Raw genomic sequence first — 10,251 nt, 5'->3', positions numbered from 1 at the left:
TTTATAGGCACCCCTCATTTTAGGTAGCCAATGTCTAAGTTACCTGTCCCTATCAACCCTGTATACTGAGGGGATAGGCTTGATCATTGATATGAAGACTCTTTCCTTCTCGGTTGGTGTTTTGAAATACTACATCCATAAATATAGGTCAAGTTCATCAAATTGTAGCAAGTTACACTTGCTTCCTTTATCAAATTTCTTTATCTTCCTCTGGTTATCAAACCACCAAAGCTAGGTCAAATGCGTACTGTCTGCAAGCTTGGGCATTCTTGTGCATATTCCTCCACTTCATATCAGCTGGACGCTTCACCCTCAGCTCTAGCCCTCAGTGGCTAGGTCACTGTCCATGGGCTCAGGAGTTACCAAATCTCCCCAAACTTCTGACCAAGCAAGCCTTCCTCTTTTCTCTCTCCTCTCAAGGTTGACAGGAGTTTGTGGAACTTGGTGGAACTCAGCCCATATCTTCTTTACTGACCTTCCCCCACTTCCACTCACATTTAGAACAAAGCGGTCACCAGTAAACTTACATGCCTGCTTATGTGTTCCTTTATAGTTTCAGTCTTGGAGGGGGGTTTGTCTTGAAAGGACATGATTGCTTGCCTTGATGGCTCCCTGGCAAACAGCTTGCTTGTTATTGTAATAGCCACACAGACTTCTGTTTTTGTTTTTTCCTGCTGGTCTTTCTTTCAGGACGTATTTTCTTTTTCTCTAGCCACTCTAGGCTGATCTGCATGTCCTTTCAAGTGAGAGTGTCCTACCTCAGAAGGTTCTGGATGGGGATCAGGATTACATCTAAGGTCCTACACACTACAAAGGCTCCGCAAGAAGCCTATTTCACTGGACAAGTTCTAGAATCCCTTTTAGGTATTCCAGTCACTTATAGACTGAAGACAGGCTTACAAGCTTTCTGTAATCACATTTCCTGATATTCCTTTCTATCCCTCTCAAGTGTCTATTTTACAATAGTAGGCAAGGGCAACCAACATTCATAAGATAGTCAAGCATCTTAACATTATTTCCCCTCTTTTACCCATTCTGCTTATGCCTCTATCCTTGTATCACAGAGCTCTTTTGTTCCAAGGTTGAGCATACATCACTATTTACATTTAGCCTATGCAAACCTGCCTAAGTGTTCCCCTATCTTTCTTGGTCTCCCATCCCTCTTCCCCTTCTTGTGTATTGCCCTCCCCTTCCTTGTATATTGCCCTCTCCAACACCTGAACTATGATGTGTCTGTCTATCCCCTAACTTGTGTGCTCTACCGTCCCCTCCCACTCACTTGGTAACCAACAAAGAACTTTTTTCTTCTTCTGTTAGTATGGGTATCTTTCCTTAGGCTTTTACAATGATGGTTCTATGCAATATTTGTCCTTCTGTGACTGACAAATTTTACTCAGTATAATGTCCTCAAGGTTCATCCATGTTATGCAGTGGTTTGCAGCTTCTTTTTTATTCTTCAAGGTAGCATAATATTCCATTTTGTGTATTTACCAAAGTTTATTTATCCATTCTTCTGTTGATGGACACTTAGGCGGTTTCCACTGTTTTGCTATTGTGAATAGTGCTGTGATAAACATTGGTGTGGATATATCTATTCATGTTCTGGCTCATATTTCTTATGGATATAAGCCAAGTAGAGGAATTGTTGGATCGATTGATTATTTCTATTTTCAACTTTCTGAGGAAGCGTCATACCATTTTCCAGAGTGTTTGAACCATTTTATATTCCCACCAGCAATGTAGCAGGGTCCCAGTCTCTCCACATCCTTGCCAGCATTTATTATTCTCTGCATTTTTGAACTTTGCTGTTATTGCTGGTGTAAGATGATATTTCATTGTTGTTTTCATTTGTATCTCTCTAATGGCTAATGATCATGTCCATTTCTTCATGCTTGTTGGATGCCCTAATGTGTCTTTTTTGGTTAAGTATTTGTTCGTGTCCCGTGCCCATTTTTAAATTGGGTTATTTGTCTTTTCAGTAGGGGTGTTGTAGTTTCCTATAAATTTTAGAGATTAGTCCCTTGTCTGATATGTCATTGAAAAAGATTTTTTTCCCATTCTGTGGTCTTCCTTTTCACTCTTTTGGTGAAATCTTTTGATGTACATGTTTCTAATTTTTAGTGTGTTCCAATCATTTATTGTGTCTTCTTTTGTTTGTGCAATTCTTGAAATGTTTGATAGTCTATGTGTACTCTGTATTAGAGCCCTACACAGTATTGAACCTGAAAGAGCTTCCAATGATCAAATTACAGAAGTAATAGTAATGGATTATAACCTAAAGAATAAAATAAATATGCTTGAGTCCGCACTGATTTAAACAGATGATTGAATAAATACATAAGTGGATGAGGAAGCACAATCTTTATTACAGAATTTCAAGTTATATATAGTGAGATTTATGAGAGCTAAAACTGTCATATTTTTCAGGTTCCATAGGGTTTCCACTTTTGACAGGGTACATGCAGTCTTACTATATTCTGTCAGTAGTTTTGGTGGAAAATATTTGCTTAATCCTTTCTGACAGGTGTCCACCTTCACAGGTTCCAACCTTTGCGGGTCTTATTGTCGTAGAGGACTTCTGATGTGGCACTTGACAATAACAACAGAGTAGTAGATGTTCCTACATCTAGGTGGAACTTAATTCTCCTCTCCTTGAGTATGGGTTTAACTTTTGTTGCTACTGTTGCTAGTGCCATCCAGTCGGTGTAGAATATGGTATTTTTCAGTGCCATCAAGTTAGTTCTGACTCATAAAGACCTGTATAGGGTTTCCGAGGAGCTATTGGTGGGTTTATACTGTCAACCTTGTGGTTCACAGTCCAGTGCTGATCCTAAAAGCATCACACCAGGAGTCTGAATAGAATATATTGTTGTTAAGTGCTGTTGAGTCAGTTCCAACTCATAGTGACCCTGTATAGGGTTTCCAAGGAGTGGCTAAGGGATTTGAACCCCGACCTTGCAGTTCAAACTGACCTTACTGTCCAGCGAATTATCCTGCAGTGCCACAAAGGGAGTCTGAGTAGAATATGGTGGTGGTGGTATGCCATGCAGTTAGTTCTGACTCATAGCAACCTTGCATAAGGGTTTCCAAGGCTGTACATATTTACAGGAGCAGAAAGCCTCATCTTTCTCCTGTGGAACCACTGGTAGTTTCGAACTGCTGACCTTGTGATTAGCAGCCCAATTTGTAACCACTACACTACCATATAGAAAGGAATAACTTTACTTGGAGAAGCTTGCCAGATATACTACCTTACCCAAGCCATGGAGGTTCATTATTTTAAGTCATGTTGATGCCATGTTCCCACTGACTTTTTGAAGAGAAGTGCACTTCATTTTTGTAGTAGTTTTACAAAAATCTACAAACTTTAGTCTAATCAAGAAAAAATATCAGATGACTCCAAACTGAAGAACATTTTACAAAGTACCTGACAGGTATTCTTCAAATATGTCAAGATCATAACAACAACAACAACAACAAAACCCAGAAAAGACTGACCCAGTGTCATGGATTAGAGGAGACTAAGGGGTGTGATGCTGTAGGATAAGCAATGAACTGCTAACCTCAAGGTCCATGGTTCAAATCCACCAGCTGTTCCTTGGAAACTATATTTGCAGGGGTGAGGAATGCCTGGCCCTGCCAAGACAACCACAGTTCCAGCTTTCACGTTAAGGATGAGTTAATTATATCTTTGACCAAATATAGCAGACTAATTTTTTAAATTGAGAATTTTGTATGGCCCGTGAATGATGTTGTTGTTGTTAGGTGCCATCGAGTCGGTACTTGCTCCTACATCTATTATTTGCTCCTACAGGGTCGTTATTAGTCAGAACTGATTCGGTGGCATTTGACAAGAAACAACTAAATACAATATATTTGGGTTTGGATCCCAGTACAGGAAAAGGAAATTACTGGAAAAAATCAGGTTTTTATTGCTGTGTTCTGACTCAGCAACTCTGTAGGAGAGAGTAGAACTGTCCCATAGGGTTTCTATGACTGTTATCTTTACAGGAAAAGACCGCCAACTCTTTCCTTATACAGAGCAAGATCTCTACAAGGCAAATGCAGAAGAGAGACAATAAACTAGTCAATAAGGCAGTAAAAATAAAATGACAAAATCAGGGTTGATTCTGTGAAGAAAACAAGCAAGATCAGTACAATCGCCAGTAGTATTTTACATTCTTTGTAATTATATTAATAATTTTTTACAATGAGTATGTATTGCTTCTGTGTAAAACAAAAAACAAAACCCCAAAAACTATTTGCCAACCTACGTGACCTTTTCACAAAACCTTAGCAAATTGCCTGTTGTCAGTGATTCGCTGAAGGGATCATTCTTTGAAGTTGCAGTAAATACTTTTGCCTACATGTAATATTGTTGTAGCAAGAAGGTCAATCGTGATATCCCTAAGTTCTCTATACATGTAGCAAATAGAGAAACATAGACCATTTAATGAGACGGAGAGAGATAGTCAAGGGCAAAGCTGGAGTTGGAAGAGTTTTTCTGATTCTCAGACTAACACCGTTTTACTTTACCAGACTGCTTCTCTTGGATTAATATTGACAGATACTTTACATAGCTTGGTTTCTGACATTTGGGCAGCTTTTGTCATAATTCTCATTAATCTTCAAGTAAGAATAAATAATTTTGGTCATGAAATAATTAAAATTGGATTACTTGATACTGTACCATTTCTTTTATTTCCCCAGGCTCCTATTTCCTGCTGCTTTTTTTTTTTTTTTTTTTTAGATGATTCTTTGTAGTAAACTTTGGTATTTACTAAATTTAATCTAAATTAAACTCCTTCTGGTAGTATGAAATAGAATAAAATATGTGTGCTGTGGTGGTGGAGTGGATTCAAATTCCAGATCTGTTTCTCACTAGCCATGGAGCCTTGGCAATTTACTTCTCTTTGTGCCTCGGTTTCCTCATCTGCAATGAAGGTGATAATAGTTCCTATTGGATTGATGTGAGGATAAAATGAGTTAATATTTACAAGGTTATCACAATGTCTGACATAGTAAGCACTATATTTTTTGTGGCTAAATGCTGTTGAGTCAGTTCCGACTCTTAAGCCACCCTGTACAGGGTTTCCGAGGAACAGCTGGTGAGCTTGAACCACTGACCTTGTGGTTCAAACTGACCCTGTAGCCCAGTGCATTACCCACAGTGCTACACCAGGACTCCAAGCACTGTATAGTTATGGACTATTTTATATACTGTTTCTAGGGGCTACATGAAACAGTAGATACTGCTTCTATTTGTTACTACTAGTTTTTAATGTCACTTTCATTATCAGTTTCCTCCAAAATGTAATATTCCATTGGGCTTTATTTCATTTCGAGGAATACTTTTCAAAAAAGGATTTCTGAGTTCTTTTAATGAGTGATATTAAGAATCGATATTGAGCCCTGGTGTGGCACTGTAGGATAATCACTGGACTGGTAACCACAAGGTTGACAATTCAGACCCACAAGCCACTTTCGGAAACCATACACAAGTTGTCATGAGCTGGAACTGATTTGTGGCACACAACAACAACACTGAGAATAGGTTGGGAACATGTGATCCTTGTCTTGGGGGAGTCAGCCTTAAGTCATGTTGGATCATTAGTCAGGCTAGCAAGAGTGTATGCACAGTGGACATTATGTCCATTAATGCTTCAGTATTAGTTGATTATATGAGCATTCAGAAATAGGATCTACTGATTGCTGTGGTAGATGCCACACTGTGTTACCCTTGTCATATTTGAAACATCATCCAAGGTCTTTTTGAGTGATGATGTTGTTAAGTGTCATCATGTTGCTTCTGACTCATAGCAACCCTGTATAGTTTTTCCAAGGAGTGGCTAGTGAGCTTGAACCACAGACCTTGCAGATCAAACCGACCTTGTGGTCTAGCTCATTAACCCACAGCACCACACCAGAACTCCATTTGAGTGATACATTATGGAAATTGATATTTTTCTGTTTAAAGCTAAATTTTTCTACATCTTTTGGGTTTCAGCAATTGAAATGTTGATCATACATCGTTTAATTAACTCTATGTATAATATAGAGCATATATGTGTATAACTCCACTTTGGAATTCTCATAGTGTGCTAGAGTCTGCTGTTCACTATAATCACATTTAGAAATGTTCTGTCCCTTCCCAGACAAGGTTTTATTGCTAACTTCTGCTTTGGTTCTGTGTTGCCCTCCCCCGACCAGATAATATTCCAGAGAAAGATCTTCATGGAAGACTTTATATTAACCGTGTTTTTCATATCAGCGCTGAGAGAATGTTTGAATTGCTCTTCACCAACTCACACTTTATGCAGAGATTTGCCAGTTCTAGGAATATATTAGGTGGGTTCTTTTGTTCTTACTTAATAACAAATTTGATAGAATTTTATTATCCTTAGCAATTTAAACCTGTATCAACTGATTTATATTGTTAGAGAAAAGATAAACAACATTGGACATACTTTGATTTTATTATGGTGATATATAAGCTGGTGTTTAAATGTTTGGGTTAAATTCATGTGTAGATAGATAGTGTAATTGTTGAATTAGTCAGGTCCTGCTTACACTTACTTTATTGAATTAAACCACAGACCCTTGAAAACTACATTTATTTATTTAGTTCAAACAGGCTGTATTATGGAATAACTAGATGCTGGCAGATGCTGGTGAGTATAAATTGATATAACAATGTAAACAATTGTGTGAAAGTATCTACTAGAGTTGAACATAAGCATTCACTCTGAATCCATACCATACACTCATCACACATATAACATGGACTGAATGACGTACTACAGTGTTCACAGTAGCATTATTTATAGTAGCCAATGACTCAAAAGGGCCCCAAAGTCTATCAGTAATAGAATGGATAAACAAGTTGTGTATGTTCACACAGAAGCAAACTTCTGGTATTTATAACAGTGAGTTCATTTCATGGATGTGCGTTAAGCAAATGAAGCCAGGCATAGTACCTGTATGTGCAGATGATATTATTCCATTTTATAAAGTTCAAACCCAGGCAAAACTATTAATTTGTGGAGATACAGTCACAATAGTGTGCTTATTGGTGTGGAGGGATGGATGTGTAAAGACTGGGGAGAGTGTCTGGGAGGCCAGTAAAACTCTTGTGTACCTTGAGCCAAGTGGTGTTATAAAGTTATATCTCCTCTGTGGAAATTCATGGAACCATATACTTGAGGCTACAGAGTTCAGTAGAAAAAGTACAAAAAAGTGTTCCACTGAGGAATTTAGTTAGACTCAGTCAGAAGGTCTTCATTGATTAGAAGCTTTTAACACACATTTTGTTAAACGTCTCAAATACAGTTATTGTTCATTTAAAGCTCAGTTTATCCTAGTATTTCAAGATATTTTATAAATTTTGAGAGCATATAGTTTACCTTGCTGTATAAAACAAACAAACAAAAAAAAACAGCAAAAACAGGTGAGTCATTTGACATTAAGTCAAAGTTATTCTTTGGTCAATTTAAATATATCTTACAATCTGGCCATTTTATTAGCCCCCAGATATTTCTTTACGAATCCTGGTGTGGAGCTGCGGGATAAAGCACTGGACTGCAAGGTCAGTTTGAACCACAAGATCGGTGGTTCAGATTCACCACCTGCTTCTTGGAAACCCTCTACAGGGTTGCTATGAGTCAGAACCGACTTGACAGTACTTAATAACAACAACATATATTTCTTTATCAGCAGATTTTGCATAAACATTGTTATGTGTTCAGAAATTATACTGTTGATATATATTCTAGGTACAAAAAATGCTACTTAGTATTCAGAGTTTAGTAGAAAAAAAATTTGTAGCTAATAGCTACTAACTGAATTGTGATTATATTAAGGGTTTCATAGTTTAAAAATAAATGTTTATCTTATTCTGATCTCCAGACTTTAAAGATGTGGATGATCTGAGAGAGAAAAAGTTTCCCCTTCACTCAGTAGCATATACTTAGCTTTATATATCTGTTCTGAATCTATTTTGTATTTTTATGCTATTCATTCTTCACCTGGAGACTGTATTTTTCAGAAGATTTGGATACATGATTTCCCTTTTATAAGATAATGTTCCTTCATACACTGCCATTTCTGTGTCCAAAAAGCCATATGAGGAGCTAGCTAGTTTGTTTTCTGGTCCATGGTTATAGTTGTTGTCTCATTTTATATCTGGCTTCTATAAGGAGCTCTGGTAGCGTAGTGATTACAAGTCGGCCTGCTATCCTCAGGGTCAGCAGTTCAAAACTACCAGCTGTTACATGAGAGAAAGATGAGGCTTTCTGCTCCCATAAAGATTTACAGCCTTGGAAACCCTGTAGAGGGTCACTATGAGTCGGCACCAACTCCACGGCACATAACAACAACAACACATGCATATGACTGATGCTATCTGATGTTGAAGCTAAGGCTTATGGCTAATTCCAAACCCAAACAGGTATAGGTGCAAAAAAATGTGACACTAACCATCTCTGGTGTGACACTGTGGGTTAATGCACTGACCTGCAAAGTTAGTTTGAACCGCTAGGTCAGCAGTTCAAGCTCAGCAGTCACTCCTTGGAAACCCTATATAGGGTCTCTAAGGATCTGAACCAACTCAACAGCACTTACCAACAAAAGGAACAACCATCCCTCACCAGGGCACTCTATTCATTTGATTTCCTTTTTTTTCCCCACAGTTGGGGTTTATTAGGGAAGTTAACAGGTTATAATCAGGGTAAGAAATTCTCAGGACACAGTTGTTCTAGTCACAAGAGCTTCTCCTCAACAGTTTTTCTTTGCCTGGCCAATGTTACAAACCTCTTTTAGGACTGCTGAGATATGCCCACAGGATATACTATGCCACCGTAAGCTTCAGCCTAAAGGCATTGGCTCTAGCTCTGTGGGTCAGCAACCTAGTCACCAAAATTAAGTCCCTGGAGGCACCCCACGCTGAAAGTAAGACTTCGGCCTCAAGTCACTTAACTTGACTTGCTCCATGTCTGTTCATCTGATTTTGATAAGTCATTGCAATTTGATAATTCACACAGAACTCAGACACCATAATCACAGTTATGGGGTTTATTAGGGAACTTAACAGGTTACAGTTCAGGGTCAGAACTACTCAGGGCACAATTCTTCCATTCAGAACAGCCTCTCCACAGCCATGCCCACTGTATTTGAGACGGTTAACAAAATAGAAGCTTTGAACTCACAATCAATGAAAGCCTCCTTATTGAGTCTAACTGATTTCTCTAGTAAAAAACTTTTTTATACTTTTTCGACTAAAGTCTACCACAGGTAGGCCTCTCTCTACCTGAGCAGCCTTACAAAGCTTTTTTAGGGTTCCTGATAAATGCCCACAGAACACATCACTTCACCATCAGTGTTACTCTGAAGACACTCGACTCTAGCTCCCCCAGTTAAGTGCCTGGAGCTGCCCCACTCTGCAAGCAAGCCTCCTGCCCAGAGTCACTTAAGCTTTAATTGCTAAATAGGCTGGAAAGTCTACCACTTCCTCTCATGCTGGCTCTTGGTTCTGCTGCCGCTGCTACTGCTCTGCCACTCTTCTGTTGTTACAGCTTTCTGTTCCTGGGCCAAGGAGATTCATTGTACAGGGATCTCAGGGTCCAAAGGATACAGTCCACTCCTTGTTCTTCTTTTGTTCTACTTTTGAGGTAGCTTGTTTTTTTTACCCAATATTGGAGTTCTAAATTATTACCATCACTATTAACTCTGTTAATAGTCACAACTGAATCATATTATCCTATCAGCATCTTCTCTCACCTTCTCTTGTTGTTGTTGTTGTTAAGTGCCGTCGAGTCGGTTCCGACCCATAGCGACCCTGTACAGGGTTTCCGAGGGTGTAAATCCTTCTCTTACCCAGACCTAAAATGTTGTTTAGTGGGAGTTGCAAAGACTGTGGGTAGATGAGTCATTTGAAACAATGCTCTGCATTGCAATAGGTCTGTTGCTGCTGTTTAGACATAGAAGTAGTCAGAAGTTTTGCTCAAAAGAGCAAATCTGTTCATGACTGCACACCATATTGCTATCATAAGAATTTGTTCCCTGGTACTAACATTTGTGGACTCTTGGTGTGGTGCTGTAGGATAACTGCTAGACTGCTAACAACAAGGTTCATGGCTCAAACCCACCAGCTGCTCCTCGGAAACCCTATACAGGTTCACTATGAGTCAAAACTGACTTGACTGCACTTAAAAATAGCAGCAACATAACATTTGTATTTCTACACATAAAATATAA

At 38.7% G+C, this 10,251-nt stretch overlaps 1 protein-coding gene across 1 annotated transcript in view; it reads left to right on the top strand.

Annotated features, from left to right (window-relative positions):
- The window catches only part of GRAMD1C (GRAM domain containing 1C), a 157,744-nt gene that overhangs the window by 114,785 nt on the left and 32,708 nt on the right, over positions 1–10,251 (top strand). Inside the window, exon 7 of the mRNA XM_006864173.1 lies at positions 6,211–6,348. Within this exon, the coding sequence (XP_006864235.1) occupies positions 6,211–6,348 (138 nt within the window). The remainder of the gene's footprint in view (positions 1–6,210; positions 6,349–10,251) is intronic.

Source organism: Chrysochloris asiatica, unplaced genomic scaffold (assembly GCF_000296735.1).
Source record: "Chrysochloris asiatica unplaced genomic scaffold, ChrAsi1.0 scaffold00061, whole genome shotgun sequence".
In the NCBI taxonomy this organism is placed as follows: domain Eukaryota; kingdom Metazoa; phylum Chordata; class Mammalia; order Afrosoricida; family Chrysochloridae; genus Chrysochloris; species Chrysochloris asiatica.
The sequence above is the reverse complement of the archived record's forward strand: the minus strand, read 5'-3'. Positions and strand labels throughout refer to the sequence as shown.